Source organism: Nothobranchius furzeri, chromosome 14, assembly GCF_043380555.1.
Source record: "Nothobranchius furzeri strain GRZ-AD chromosome 14, NfurGRZ-RIMD1, whole genome shotgun sequence".
In the NCBI taxonomy this organism is placed as follows: domain Eukaryota; kingdom Metazoa; phylum Chordata; class Actinopteri; order Cyprinodontiformes; family Nothobranchiidae; genus Nothobranchius; species Nothobranchius furzeri.
In genome coordinates, this window is record NC_091754.1 from 55428009 (window position 1) to 55443842 (window position 15834).

Below are 15834 nucleotides of genomic sequence, written 5' to 3' on the forward strand. Positions count from 1 at the left end.
TCAACAATCAACCAATTAACCAAACAACCATCCGACTAATAACCAACACAAACACTCAAACAAAACGTCTAGCTATCCACCCAACCAACCAACAAATCAACCGAACACACACCCAACTGACCAGACAACTAATCAACAAGCAAAGCAAACACCCATTTACCCAGTTGACTAAACAACAGCAGCCACTCAACCAGCCAGGCTGACACACAGCCAACCATCCACAAATCTAGGCAACTAACTAGGGATGGGTACTGAATTCTGTACTTTTTAAGGTACCGACCGAATTCCACAGTACCGACCGAGCACCGATTCACTTCATTTGAAACGGTGCCTCGTTTCGGTACCCGTCCTTCATTACGAGAACTTTCCTAGACAGCTGCGCATGCGCAAGAGCGTTATGTCGTTGGTCGCTGCGAGCCAGTTGTAAACAGAGCAGCTCCGGTAGGTAAATAAAATGTTTAAGATAACGTTAGCTTGATTTGTTAGCTTCCGTTTCACTAATGGTGCGTTCGCTTTCTCCTCGGAACTCCGAAATTCCGACTAGAGGAACATGAACGCGCTCTAAAGTTTGGTTTCACTTTACTAAATGCGACGGCTGATTGGGTGAAGATGAAACCAGTGACAACGATTTAAGTGTGAGGCATCATCGTTTTAATCTGCTCCGGCAGCTAAATAAACTGTTTAAGATAACGTTAGCTTGATATGTTAGCTTCCATTGCCACCATTGTTATCATCTAATGGTGCGTTCGCTTTCTCCTCGGAAATTCTAACTTCCCAGTAGGAAAAATCAATTGAAAAAGGACGGTAAAAGGAATGAAGATACACAGTAAATTTAGTTCACATTAAAGATGTTTGCTTCTGTTTAATTATCAACTTATAAAACTACAAGGACGATGTTAAAATACAAACAGTTGTATGTTATTTATCGTGATATTTATCAAATATGGTTATATATTGAGAAGAATATATATTTAATTATAAAAGAGAATTAAAAATATTAAACACTCAAAAGTATCTAAAATTGGTACCGTTAAGTACCGGTATCGATTCGTAGGTACCGGGAATTAGTACCGAATCGATTCCAATGTCAAAGGTACCCATCCCTACAACTAACACATAAAAGAAACTGACAATAAATGAAGGTTTTTTGTCTTAAGACCAGGTGCAACATATATTGGATGGCGGATGGACAGATAACCTCAGCAAAAGTAAAGGAATATTAACCAAGGCATTGCACTGGTCCTTGCTGTCCAGTCAGGGAAGATTTGATGGAAGCACTGGTGTCGAGACTAAATACCCAAGGATTTATTTTATCTTTACTCAAACAAAAGAAAAGTACACACAATTAGTTCAAATAACGCTCTTATTTGCCCAAACTCATGTTGGTTACTTTCATGGTTCAAGATATTACCGATAATTTAAATGGATCACAATAAATCGTGGGCGCACAATGCATACAATAATATCTTTGGTAAGCAGGTAACACAAACCTTAAAGGGATAGTGTGTATTTTCCCTGGCAATAGGGGGCAGTACATACCTGAATCATTGCAAGCAATCAGTATTTTTGTGTTTGAGTAAGACCTTACCAACAGATGGTCATTAGGGTCGAAAATAAAGTGCAAGTTTGAAACAAGTATTTTGTCAGATGGTTCAACATCCAGCAAAATGAAAAGCACATGAGACTTCCTTTCAGCGCTGACAACAAGTGAAGAGGTAAATGTGTAAAACAACATTTATGAATGGTGAAAGTTTTGTAACCATTTGTTACGAATCAGTTAAAGTGTTTTGTCCTCATGGGCTCATGTAGAAGGAAACATGGCGTCTAAAATAGCGTCGCCCAGACTTAGACCCGCTGCCGTGGATTTTAGACCCAATTTTTATGGTTATATGTTAAGAAGCCACCAATATTTTTCAACACCAGGGCATCATTTCATTCTTTTTCAGCAACATTTCGATAGATATTTCCAAAGAATAATGATAAAAACTACAAAGTGTCTCTTTAAGCTTTGCACACCTCAGACTGAGCACAGCTCTAGTTTCTGTTCCTGCATCACATCATCATCTCGTTTCTCATTCCTTCTTAGTTTAAACCAAGTGAGCTGGGGGTGTCGGGTGAACCTTATTTACCTGCGATTCAATGATAGGACAGGGATATGTCATTATTCCCACAGCATTTTGCCACATTAAACTGATTCGCAGCCAACACAAGCAAGGATCTTCTTCCCTGCCCCCTGCCTGCACCAGTCGAAGCCTGGGCCACAGCTGGAGCAGCTGATTAGCTTCTTACAAACTCCTCCACAATCCCACACACCCTCCTCCAAAACTCATTACAGCAGCCTGCTTCTATCAGTCCTAACTGTATTACAGTTTCTCCTCTCTGCCAGTAAGAGTTAGTCATGATGGTAACGTCTCTGAATGAAGATGACAGCAAAAGCTGTTATACAAGTCCTGCGTGACGAATAAACAAAGGCACTTTCACCGTCACCTGTTGCTAGGGAGAAATTTCACTGTGCTGTTTTAAGTAAATGGGTCAAATGAAGAAGGTTCTTTATGTATATGCTTTTGTCCTCGTGGACTTGGCCTGCAGTGCTCTTTATGGTTTTCTTTGCTGTGGAGTTGAGATCATCGAGCCAAAGGTGAACCTACTGGCTGACGGCCATCCTCGACCTCAAAGTAAATCGCGGTCTCCATTTGTCAGTCCAAGCGCCTCCTAAACACAACAAAAATGGCCTGAAATGCTTGCATGTACTTATTTTTAGACTTTCAATAAAAAAAGACCATTTCAATTTTTCTAAATGGTTACTTTCCACCTATCTTTTGTATTTTACAACAAATCAGAGACATATTTAGTGTAATGGGATAAAGTTGAGTAGATTCCCTCTTTTGAGAACAGCCTTTGATTAGGCCAACCATGTCATTGTTCTTTCAGAGTTGTTTGTTCCTGCCAGATTCTATTTTCCTAACTTGCTTCCTTCCTACCTCATTGCCGTGGTCTGAATCACTGTGTCCCTTTATGAATGGTTTTATATGGGTAACCCATTGGTTTTAGTGGTAGGCAGGTTGTGTTTGTCAAAAGTAACCTGCTCTTTCCGTTAGCAGACAAATGTCCAACTAATGGGGAGAAAGTTTGACAAGTTAGAAAGGGGTCAACCAAAATAGTGTTTTCTACCAATTGTTAGGGTCTTGGTAGAAGTCATGATCTAAATGGTGCTTTTTAAAATTTTTGGTTGTTATGTTTATGGTTTCCTCCAGTGCTTTAGAAGCCTGGCAGGCCTTGCTTGGTCGCCTGCCAGGCCAAGCGTTGGATTAGTTGGTCATTTGATTAATCAGTCCTGTGGTTAATTGGACCAATGTTTATATTTTTCACTGGCAAACTCTAAAGAATCAACAGGTATTTAACTGATTATTCTTTAGTCATCTGATTAAACCGCCTACATCAGAATTTTATTTTCCAATAGTTTTATTTTTTAATGTGTATCTTTCTGTTTATCGATTACCAACTAAACATTTTTCTGTCTTGACTTCAGGAGTAATCTGTCTTCTGTCACTAGTTTTAGCCAGCTGTAACTCTTGTATACGAGCTCCTTTCAGCTCAAAAATCAAATCGGCGTCTTTCCAAGCATCTTTTATTCTTTGCGGAAACAAGATGCCTACAGTCTAACTTCTACTCTTGTAAGAACAGTTTGTTGTAACCCTCCCCGTGACTTCACTTTCTTTCTAAACTTTCATTTTTACCCCAGCAGACCGGAGTCCCGATATCTTTGTATCTACTCCATCTTTTCTCCAGTGTGAACAAATAAAACTAAGACTGTGAAAAAGTTTGCAGCTGACCGACTCAGCCTCATTGATTTGTTTCCTCTCTGTTTTCCAACAGACCTCCTAAACGGAGCCCAGGAGAAGTGCGAGCTGCCGCCTCTGGATGGTTTTCCTCACTGCGAGAGCAAGCTCAAGGTGAGCCACTGATGTTATTTTCCCCAAAAATGTGTGCTTTGAGATACGAAAATGGCCTCATTTGCTAAAATTAAGGTAACAGAGAGACTATACTAGTGAAAACATGTTTGTTCAGTATCTTTTTTACACCGTCCACCTCTGGATGATCCAGTTTTCGTTTTTCTACAGAAACAAGTTGTTTGATTTTTTTCATTCATTCACCTGATATCCCCCTATGCTATTCTATGGTTCGTTCTATTCAGGCTAGCATTTCTACCACCAGTTGTACTCTCACTGGGCAGGTGCGGTTAAACCTAAAAGCGTTCCGTGGTGTCATGTTAGAGTGACGACAAACACGACCCAATAAACCATGGACTCTAGACAGCCATTGCTGCCCACCATGCTTGATTTTTACGTTTGCGCCTTCTTTCTTGTGTTCTACACATCAGTGTACAATGAGGTAAGGTGCACCAGCAGCACTCTGGTGTTGATGTCACAAGCACTGGTGTTTTCCTGTGTATTGTGTGATGCTAGTAGCTCCGCTCTAAGCATATTGTTCCATTGTTCTGTGGACTCGTAACTGAAGTGGGCCCAGTACAGGTCGGTTTAATGGGACGCTTTTACAATGGAAACAGACAAAACGGCGCACCGATCCAACCCATACAACTCAGTGGAACGAAGGCAAAATCAGCTTTTATGCATTGAGTGCTGAGGAGTTAATCTCAGTGTCTCTTTCGTAGAGTGGATGGTTTGGGTTAGGAGTTTGCACTGTCATCAAAGAGTTGGGTTATCATTGTGTTCTTAAAGCAAGACACTTCAGCCTCCTTGCCTGCTGTTTTTTGGTCAGAAGGACTAATGGCACCTGTGTATGGCAACCTCATTTCTCTACTTTTTGTGTCCCAGGGCAGCTCGGGGGCAATAGAAAAATAGTATACGACATATATCATGTTTCTGCCACTGTAGTGGGAACTGGGCCGCCTGTGACTGCTTTGGGATGGGGGAGCGTTCCGCAGTAGCTCCCGTGGAGCTCTGAGAACAAGGTTCGTAAAACTCCAGGAAACTGCTGGATGTGTCCCAGAGAGCCCCTTTTAGAACCAAAAAAGCTGCTAGAAGAATCTGAAAATTACACAGATCAACACTGGACACGTTTCCAGGTGTAGGAGGAGTTTGAGGGAGTTTCTTTGGTGAGGGGTGGAGTTAGCTGGACTGGGATGCGTTAAAGATTCTAAAAATCTACTAATTTATGTTTGGAGCTGAAGATTATACTCAATAGTTGTAATATAGTCACCCAGACCATGTGCAAAGAACAACACCATCTTTATCAAGAGTATCAAATGACCAACCTTTAGTCAGAGTCACCATGCACAATGTCAGGATTACATTAGTTATGCACAGTAAGGACGGAGTGATCTAAATGTCAAATACTTGGGAGTGCCAGGATAACGGGAAAATCAAAAGTGATACAAATGTAGATGAATCAACTCAGATATCAATATGCTTCTCTGGTTTTACTCCACAGCCGTCATTTCCAGCTGGAACAGCAGGTGTCGGGATCTTTAAAAGGAAGTTGGTAGCTCAGTATAGATGCAAATGTATGCACAATTTCTGCGTGTGTGTGTGTGTGTGTGTGTGTGTGTGTGTGTGTGTGTGTGTGTGTGTGTGTGTGTGTGTGTGTGTGTGTGTGTGTGTGTGTGTGTGTGTGTGTGTGTGTGTGTGTGTGTGTGTGTGTGTGTGTGTGTGTGTGTGTGTGTGTGTGTGCATGCTGGTGTCCCTGAAGCTGATAGGGCCCTGTCATACACACCATCTGCTTAGCCAGTCACAGTCTTCCTCTGATACTATCAGCATTTCCAAACGAGCTCCAGCCCAAGCCACAACACACACACATACACACACTCATGAGCGTCAACTGGAGCTCCACGGCAGGTTTTTTTTTTCAGCACTTATTTTATAACATCTGACAAACGAATTCTCTTCGTTTAATAGGAGCGATTTTATTTCTGGGTTAAAGAAAACACGACAGTCTTGGTGCCGCTTAAATGACTCATTTCAGCCTGTGAGCCAAGACTGGATGTGATGAGTTTCTGCTGCTCTGTGTGCGGCAGTCCAAGGTTACTATAAGTCAGTGTGCATGGTGTTGCTTCAGTCTTCAGAACTGAGCAGGATATTCACAGTGATTCTGGCAATACCACAGAAATCTGGACAAGTAGGAGCTGTGTTCCCATCCGTCTGCTCCTTTACTTTATTACCCGTTATTCTTGTTTTTTACTCTGTTTCTCCAGGAAAATGTGACGATGTTAGCAGTAAATAACATCTACACACAAATTAACATAATCGTGGTCCTTTATAACTGTTTTCAAATCACAAATATCTAGGTCTGCATCATAGTTATTTAGATTGCTATTTAAGTCACAATTATTCAGATCAGTCTTTAAATCACTATTCAAATATTTTGAGATTTTAAATCGCTGTTTAACAAGAATACTTGAGTTAGAAAAGACGTTGCTTTCAGGAATGTTGTATCTGTGTAGCCTAGAAATCTGGACAAACCATCGCAGTAGAAAAATGATTTAGCTCTGTAGGTTGGTTAAGCCATGCTCCATTGTGGCCTCAGAGGGTCCGCTATTGGCTTGGCTTAATTTAGGCCAGGCCACTCACAGCGTTCGACAGGCTTAGCACCAAAGCTGCAATGGAGAAAAACCACAACGATGATATTGGATCAGGAACGGCGCTCGTTTGAAACGGCTTTGGCATCAACGTTGGGTGATTTAGACTTGAGCTTATCTTTGAGTTGAGGTCCGATAGAGGTACTTAGGTCTTTTTTTTAAGGACGATGAATGGCTGACTGCCCCGTTAACTGATTTCCGTAGCAATGAATTCCTCACATCATTGCTCTGATTGGTCCTAGACTTTTGTTTGAAGGACAACCATAGATTCTGCCCCTAACCCCCAAATTCCACTACCTCCGCTCCGCCCCCGCTCGCTTCCGAACTCAATTTTTACTGGTACCCGCTCTACAACGGCTCCGCTCTGGTGCGGAGACCTGAGGTGGGCAAACAAGCATGTGCGGGATTTTCGAGATCTTGCGATACAGTCCGAGCGATAAACGCGGAAGTTAGATCCAAACACCCGTTGTGTGGGAGAAGCATCGACATGAACTGTTTAATCTGCCCATCATTTGTGTTGAGAGATCAGCAGTGTTTGGATCAACAAAGTGTGACTACTTTGATAGTAGAAACTGTATTTATGGCTTATTTTTGTGCATTTAAACTTCAGCCGCCATTGATAGTTGTTAAAAGTTGTTAAACCTGTGCATATGAAACAAAAAACGCCTTTTGTTTATCGATTTATTGTGAAAAACGGAAGTTGTGCTTGCTCCTTTTCCTGTTGGGCGGTTGTGATTTCTGTCCATTTACTGCGGAGGTGCTCCGGCGTCCGGCGAAAATAGGATCGATTCTATTTTTGCCGGACGCCGGAACAGAGGGCGGCGCACGGCGCCGCACTGCCGGAGCACGGCCGCAGTAGTGGAATTGCTCTGATTGACTACAACGGGACAGATTTTGCTCCGGCGTTCGTGTCGGAGCGGAGCGGAGGTAGTGGAATTTGGGGGTAAGACTGAGCTTTGTACGCGGGTCATGGCCAGACTATACATGTATAGGATGGCTTGCCAGGCTAGCATTTGTGAGCTGAGATGGAAATACGAACTCCGTTAACTGTACACCTCTAATGTATTTTAGTAGCAGAGATGAGTGCTTTAGGCACTTAATTAAACAATAATTGTCGCATAAAAAAATTAAGAATTCAGCTCCATTGCTTTGGCTGTAAGTTTATCTCTGTCTAGTCTAAAAAGAAAGAGGAATGCTCAATACATTGATCGGCCACGCTGGTAGTACTGGGCAATGGCGGGACATAAATAGTCGTTTCACCAGAAGAAAAGAAAATCCTGAAAAAATGCCTAAAAGGGCGTATTTCCTAGCTCATGCCCAACTTGATTTGTAGACCCCATCGGGATGTAGGTAAATATTGGTGCACTGAAATATCACAATATTCAGTGTTATAATACTGAATCAATATGTAAAAGCAGTGTTTTATTTATTGAGAAATTACATGAAAAGATGTTCAGTATTTCTTTTTTGTGATTCAACTCAAACACCGACTGCTAGGTGGCAGCAGTTTTTACCGCCTTCACTCTGACGGAACAAGGAGATGGATGTCTTGGAAACATCTGGTCTGAGATTTCCAATTAAATTCAGTCTTATGGCAAATATCGTCTGGCTTTTAGTATAGCAATATATTTAGGGATGGACAATATATTGGCACCAATATCGGTATCGGCCGATGTTGGTCATTTTTTTAACAAATCAGTATCGGTTCGATAAATAAAACCTGGCCGATATTAACAACCGATATTTTTTCCATCTCATCTCCATTTGTTTGTTTCATAGGGTGAGGGGGTGATGTGTATTAGTTTAGTGAGTGAATGAAATCATCTCAGAATCGTAAATGTGTGTGTTGTGTGTACATAATAACATAAATTCAGCTTTAATAATTTTCATTCTGTACTAAATCTGCAATTTTAGAAGCATTAATGTCAGTATATTTGTATCGGCAAATATTTGTTGTCGGCCATAACAGTGATCCTAATATTGAAATCGGCCCAAAATGTCATATCGGTGCATCACTAAATAAATTGTGTCATATCCACGTACCCCAATAGACACACCTATGATGCTCCCCAACAAAAAACATTCTCGCTACCATTACTTACCGAAAATCATCAACCAAAGACTGCTAAATCATTTAGATTAGATTTTTATAACGTGGCAATTTTGTCTAAAGAAGAGTCCAAAATGATTCTGGGAAAATAATTTAGTGTTTGTAGGTTTTATCTTCAGACTTTAACTTTTTTCTTTTCTTTCTCAGTGGATGAAGGAGATGTGGCGCTCAGACCCCTGCTACTCCAACTATGGCGTTGATGGCTCCACCTGCTCCTTCTTCATCTACCTCAGCGAGGTGTGTACGTTTGCTGTTTGTTAACGTGGAATTAAACTAGGACCAATTAAGCTACTTGACTTGATAGAGTTTTATAAAAACTGTTTTATAAAAGAAACACATTAGCTGCTATTCTAAAAGGGTTTTCTAATTCTAAAGGACCATTTTTCTTCCATTCTCACAAAAATATTCAGCCAAAAATGTAATCGCCAAGTCATTTAGTGTACAATTAGAGGCTGTTTCACTTTCAGAAGAAAAGATTAGCAAGAATAATTTTTCTGGTTCAAACATTAAAGGGAATTTTTGGGCAATAAGAGGTAGAGATGGAATGGCTATTAAAAATAGTCAATATTAAACAAAAATAATAGCTAATCACTGTATGTATTATAAAGATGTTGAAATGACCGGTGTCTAAATACAATAGTACTGTCGATGACTTAGTATATTCATTCATTTTACTCATACACAACCATTTTTCTTTGCCTGGCTGTTAGCCAATCAGAGGCGAGAGTCCAAATATCAGGAAATAAGACCCAAATCCTGTCTTCTAAAGCTCAGCTCTGATCTGGCTCACTTCTAGTTCCTTCCTTTAGTTAGCGCTGCGCTTTGTGCCCACTGGCAACACTCACAGAAATAAGCCCATGAAGAAAAAAAATATTTATCTTAGGTACAATTTTTTGGGAGTTACTCCAGAGACCTAAATGATTAAATAATTATAAATATGTTTGGGGAAAAAATCAAATGAAGTTTATGAAAATTACCTCTTTCCGGGATGATTTGCACCCGCCATGTCTTCAACCAGAAGGAGCAAGAATCAGATGATGTCATGCTATAGGAAGTGGTTGGAAACAACTTTTTAAAAATTAAAACCTTTTTTAAGTTTCCTACTAGCATAAAAATGGAAAAAGTTGCATTAACATAAATACATATATAGCATAACAAATGCCATAGCAATTATTTTATTGTGAGTCAAAAATGACAGTAATTAAACGAGTGTTCCCCACCTTCATACCACTACACCGTCTATTTTACATCATGTAGTTATTCACCAGGAATCCTTTTTGCTCAAACTGGCCGTTAGCTTATCAGTCCCTTTGGGGCTCCATTTCTCCAAAGAGAGGGTGTTCACGAAGATCTCTCCAACACGAGATGAATGCAACCGTCCTGCAAATCGAAACCTAAAAACGACGAGAAATCAGGAGCAAAGAGGATTTTTCATGAAGGCAGATTAGTGTAGGGGAGAGGACACGGACGGGGATGGAGGGAAGAGAAGATGAGTCACTCAGAGGAGAAGAGGAAGAGGAGCGGTGGACAAGAGCGAGGGACTTTGTGAAACCTCCTCTCCCTCCCCCCGACATAAGATGAAAAGATGGAGTCATTTGTTACGAGGGAGCACTGAGGTATCGGGGCTAACTCCTTCAGGCAACGCTTTGTGCCTCCATCTTTAGTTTTCTAACGCTGAAATTACACATCAGTTTTAAGTCTGATTGTTTTTTGGCTTCTGGACTTTTCTCTTAATCCGATCCTGAGTTCTGATCCAAGCGTAATTAGATTCCCTAAAAGCTGAAATCAGAACCGTTTCATCTCCCTGGTAACATCACCTTTGTTCCACACACGCACAAACACACACACACACACACTGATCCTAAACCTGATGATGACTCTGACTGATTCTGACGCTTTAAAGTCTCGTTTTCTGTTTTCTCTTCTAATCAAATTGAATTCATCACCTCCTGATCAAAAGGTCTTTCTTGTGAAACTTCAACTTGCACACAAAGCCGAATGCTTCCAGATAAAGGCTGAAAATGGCGAGTTATTAATATTGTATAGGAACTGAAAGCCCGACCTGCCCGGGGTCTAAAATAGAAGCTAGATGGACGAGACGGGGAGCTGCTCTCCAGCCCTCTCTACCTTCTCTAAAACGGGAACAACACAAGAAAACAAATGTCGGGAAGACCTGGGATGCGTCCACTTTCTAATCTAAACGGCCTTCTCCGGCTTCACTCCGAGTCAGTTGCGTGATCCCGCAGTTGCCATGGAGATATGCATATGTTTTCTATGCAGGAGCAGCTACGATCGATCTCTTTATCAGTCGCTCGCACTGGAACACCGGCTTTGCAGTGAATAATTCACGTGGAGACTTTAACCTTGGGAAGGGGCAAACTGGGGGGGTCGATTTGATGGAAGGCCAAGGGTCCACTACCTAACACGCCTAAAAATGATTCTACTCAGAAGAAAATTTGAGGTCAAACTCTAACAAACACTCAAACATTTCAGATCGAAGAGTAAATATGCAATGTTTTTATTTATTAGGCTTTCCCAGCTAGGTTGGCTCTGGATGAACCCGAAACGACCCCCCCCCAACCTCATCATGGGTTATGAAAATGATTTGCTGCAACAACCAAAGTTGGGGAAGTTCATTTCAAAGTGAACTAGTTCAAAATTCAATTCACACGTTTTAAAATGAGCTTGTAGTTCATAATGAAATCCTTTGAACTAAGTTCACACGTCAAAAAAATTAACTAGTTCATAGTACTTTTTTTAATATGTAGGCAGGAGCTGTTCCCCTCAGAATTCTGGCATTTTCCAACTATTGCCACCCATCCAGTCCACAGTCATACCCAGCTGCAGCTTTCACCCAACAGCATATTCTCAGTTAAATGAAGAAAACTGTTTGAATGGCCTTTATACCGTTTATAGCCATGGGGTCTTGCAGGATTAGAAAAAGCAGTAGTAGAGCCAAGTTTAAGGACTTCAAAGTAATAAATGTAAGAAAAAATGCATTTTTAAGATTATTTAATGTTGTGTCTTATTTTTTGAAGAGTTAATAGTCGTCATATATATATATATATATATAGGCTGGTAGATTTGGTATTTATCGGTTAAAAAATATACGAAGAAATGAGTAAAAGAGTGTAACTGACTCACACCCCGTTTCACGCACGTTACATTATTGTATTTCTCTGATAGGATTGAGCAGGCCTGAAATGAAGCCTCACCATTGTTTTTCTGTATAAGAAGTGAATCGGCTCATTCTGATCAGATTTTATATCGATATGAATGTTTTCTATTTGACTCGTAGCTAACTTGACGTAAAGTGGTGCAGATCAAAGAAGATCATCAATATACATCTTGACAAAAGGGGACTACAAACAATAACTTCATGCTTCATCACACAACAGTCATCAGTTCATTTCTTGACATATAGGGTCATTAAAGATCATATCACAAAAGGTCATAAAACAATACACCTGTCAAGCTTGACGTAAGGTGGTTTGGGGGAAAGGGCATAAAGGTCATAAATCAATAGAACTGTCAAAAAGCTTGACAAAAGGTGGTTCCTTATATCTCTCTTTCATGTTCTGGTTTAATGAAGGGAAGTCTGATCTGGTAGTGTAGGAGCCTTTGAAGGTCATGGTTTAAGGACCTTCAATGGCCCTACAGCAATAATCAGGCCTGGATGTGTCTGCTAGAGCTGAACTCTAAGCACATCCTTGGTCATTTCATTTTCTCATAGGCCAGGTTGCTTTTGATACAGTGGGCAACGGTGGCACCGAAGTTAAGAGCTCGCCCCGTAATCGGAAGGTTGCAGGCTCGAGCCCCGCTCAGTCTGTCGCTGTCGTTGTGTCCTTGGGCAAGACACTTAACCCACGTTGCCTGCTGGTGGTGGTCGGAGGGACCGGTGGCGCCAGTGCTCGGCAGCCTCGCCTCTGTCAGTGCGCCCCAGGGCAGCTGTGGCTACATCGTAGCTCATCCCCACCAGGGTGTGAATGTGTGTGTGAATGGGTGAATGACTGATTGTGTTGTAAAGCGCCTTGGGTGGTTCCAGGACTCTAGAAGGCGCTACATCAAATACAGGCCATTTACCATACAATAAAAAAAATATAAACTACACTTTTTGTTTATTTAAGTTACGTTTAAAGTTTGTTTGTGGCTCTGAAACATTTAGGAGTCAGGTGAAAAAAAATGTGCCCACTAAAGAAAAGTCTGTCATTTTTCTGTGACACAGATTATTTTTCGAGATTAATCAAGTAAACTTTTATCATGGTAAAATTAGTAGAGTTGCATCTTGTGGTAGAAAGTATTTGTTACCCGGAAAAACAGTGCATTTTTTATTGTGGTGAAGTAGATTTTAGCCCTTTTAAGTGTTTATTTAGTTAAATCAAACAACAGCAGAGGAACCAGAGTGTAGCAATCAGAAAGAATGGGAATAATAAATGTTTTTAAATGGAGCTGAAATACCGTCTAATGCATAAAAAGATACAGATGAGTCGGATGTTGAGAAAACAGCAGCTGGTCTCATTTTTGTCTAAACTTCACACTGTTAAAGTAGAATTCAGCTTTAATAGGTTTTACTTCATAAAAGACAAACTGTCACGATTTTCTTCTTCTTCATAAAGGTGGAGAACTGGTGTCCTCGTCTTCCCTGGAGGATGAAGCTCCTGAATGATGAAACAGACCGCACTGGGCAGGTGAGGCACACAGAAAAAGCTGTGAACTCATCTTTAAGAGAACCAATGCCTCAGAAATTATTTGTTTTCACAAAAACAGATTAGGCTCCTCATACCTCCTGATGCTTATCAAATATAACCTCATGTTTTATGTCATTGCTCTGTTTGTAGAGGAAGAGTATGAGTGTCTGCACCGAGTGGGAGATCTAGGTTCAAATCCCGCTCGGGTCATACCAAATACTTTAAAAACCCAAAGGGGGACCCAAAGCCTCCCCGCTTGATACTCAGCTTTAAGGGGTTGGATTTCGGTGTGGGTGTGTGTGTGTGTGTGGGGGGGGGGGGGGGGTGGGGATGGGGGTGGGGGTGGGGGGTCAAATGTGGAGATGCAATTTCACTAGTGTGTGACAATGACTACCTTACCATTCACCATATATACCAGTGGTCCTCAATAGGCGGCCCCGTCTTTGTGGCCCCTAACCAGGTTGGCAACGTTCACCTCCATATAAAAAAAGCTGTACCACCTTGAGTCACTTAAAAATGTGACTTTTGTTTCAGCGCATACCTGTGGTCTTGTCCATATATGTATATATATACGTATATATTTATATGTATATATTGAATACTTGTTCATAAGAAAAGTGGTCAACTCTGCATCTGTATTGGTACGTCAGAAAAAGCTTTCACACTCTGTGATTGACATCTGTACGTAAGCGGGTGTCGAACACTATTGGCTAATTTTGCACTGTGCTAATCGCATGGGGCTTGCGGGACAAATCAATTAAATTCAATTCAAAAATACTTTATTAATCCCAGAGGGAAATTGATTGCTCTAATAGCTCAGAATAATAATAATAATCAAGTCGTCAAAGAGTTTTTGTATATTACAATGGCTGTTGGCAGGAAGGATCTCCAGTAGTGGTCAGTGTTGCAGCGAAACTGAAGAAGCCTCTGACTGAAGACACTCTTCCGTTGTCGGACAGTCTTGTGAAGAGAATGCTCAGGGTGGTCCATCATTTTCTTGATTCTCTGGAGAATCCTTCTTTGCATTATCTCCTCCAGTGGTTCCACAGTCATCCCCAGAACAGAACCAGCCTTTTTTATTAGGCTTTTGAGCCTTTTCAGGTCCCTGCTTCTGATGCTACTACCCCAACAGACGATGGCTGAAGAGATTACTCTCTCAATAACAGACTTGTAGAAGATCTGCAGCATCTTGCTACAGACATTGAAGGACCTAAGCGTCCTCAAGAAGTGCAGTCTGCTGTGTCCCTTCTTGTAAACGGCTTCACTGTTCTTTCTCCAGTCCAGTCTGTTGTCCAGGTGAACTCCAAGGTATTTGTATTCCTCAACCACCTCCACTTCTTCTCCCATGATGGAAACAGTGTTTGACTCCACCCTGTTTCTTCTGAAGTCTAAAATCATCTACTTTGTTTTGTTCACGTTCAAGGTCGGATGATTGTTTCCACACCATGCCACAAAGCGCTCCACCAGCTCTCTGTACTCAGCTTCCTGTCCATCTCTGATACACCCGACAACTGCAGAGTCATCTGAGTATTTCTGTAGATGACAGGTCTCTGATTTGTACTGGAAGTCTGAGGTGTACAGGGTGAAAAGGAATGGTGAGAGTACAGTCCCCTGTGGTGCTCCAATGTTACTGATCGCCTGGTTTGATGTGCAGTTCTTCAGCCTCACAAACTGTGGTCTGTTTGTCAGGTAGTCTTTAATCCAGGCGATAGTTGAGGCCCCCACCTGTGTCTTCTGGAGTTTCTGGCAAAGTACATCAGGCTGAATTGTGTTAAATGCACTGGAGAAATCAAAGAACATGACCCTCACATTGCTGCCTGCTTTGTCCAGATGACAGTGGGTTGGTTGAAGCAGCTGGATGATGGCATCTTCAACTCCAACTCCATGGCGATAAGCAAACTGAAGCGGGTCATGATATGTTCTAGTTTGCTTATTCTGGTGGACCAACAGGAGTCTCTCCAGGACCTTCATGATGTGGGATGTCAGGGCAACTGGTCTGTAGTCATTGACTAATGGGCGAGTTTTCTTTTGAACTGGAACAAGGCAGGATGTCTTCCACAGGACTGGAACCTTCTCTTGGGCCAGGCTGAGGTTGAAGAGGTGCTGCAGATTCCTACAGAGCTTCTCTGCACAGTCCTTCAGTACTCTGGGGCTGACACCATCTGGACCTGCAGCCTTGTTCCTGTTCAGTCTCTCCAGCTACCACTTCACCTGACTTCTAGATACAGATAGGTGGGAGGGGGAGGTAAATGGAGCAGCAGCATCTCCTGACTTGGTTGAAGACAGATTTATAGAACCAGAAGAGTCCATGACTGCGTTAGAGGACAAAAGAGCTGGTGTGTGACAGGAAAATGTTGGATCAGAGGAGGATGGCATGTCTGATTGGCTGGGGACAGGCGAGGAGGATACTGGGTTTGTTCCTGAACTGAACCTATTGAAGA

At 41.6% G+C, this 15834-nt stretch overlaps 1 protein-coding gene across 1 annotated transcript in view; it reads left to right on the top strand.

Moving 5' to 3' along the window:
• The window catches only part of mgat5 (alpha-1,6-mannosylglycoprotein 6-beta-N-acetylglucosaminyltransferase), a 133524-nt gene that overhangs the window by 61753 nt on the left and 55937 nt on the right, over positions 1-15834 (top strand). The window contains exons 4-6 of the mRNA XM_015952524.3: positions 3877-3953; positions 8853-8942; positions 13322-13393. Of these exons, the coding sequence (XP_015808010.3) occupies positions 3877-3953; positions 8853-8942; positions 13322-13393 (239 nt within the window). The remainder of the gene's footprint in view (positions 1-3876; positions 3954-8852; positions 8943-13321; positions 13394-15834) is intronic.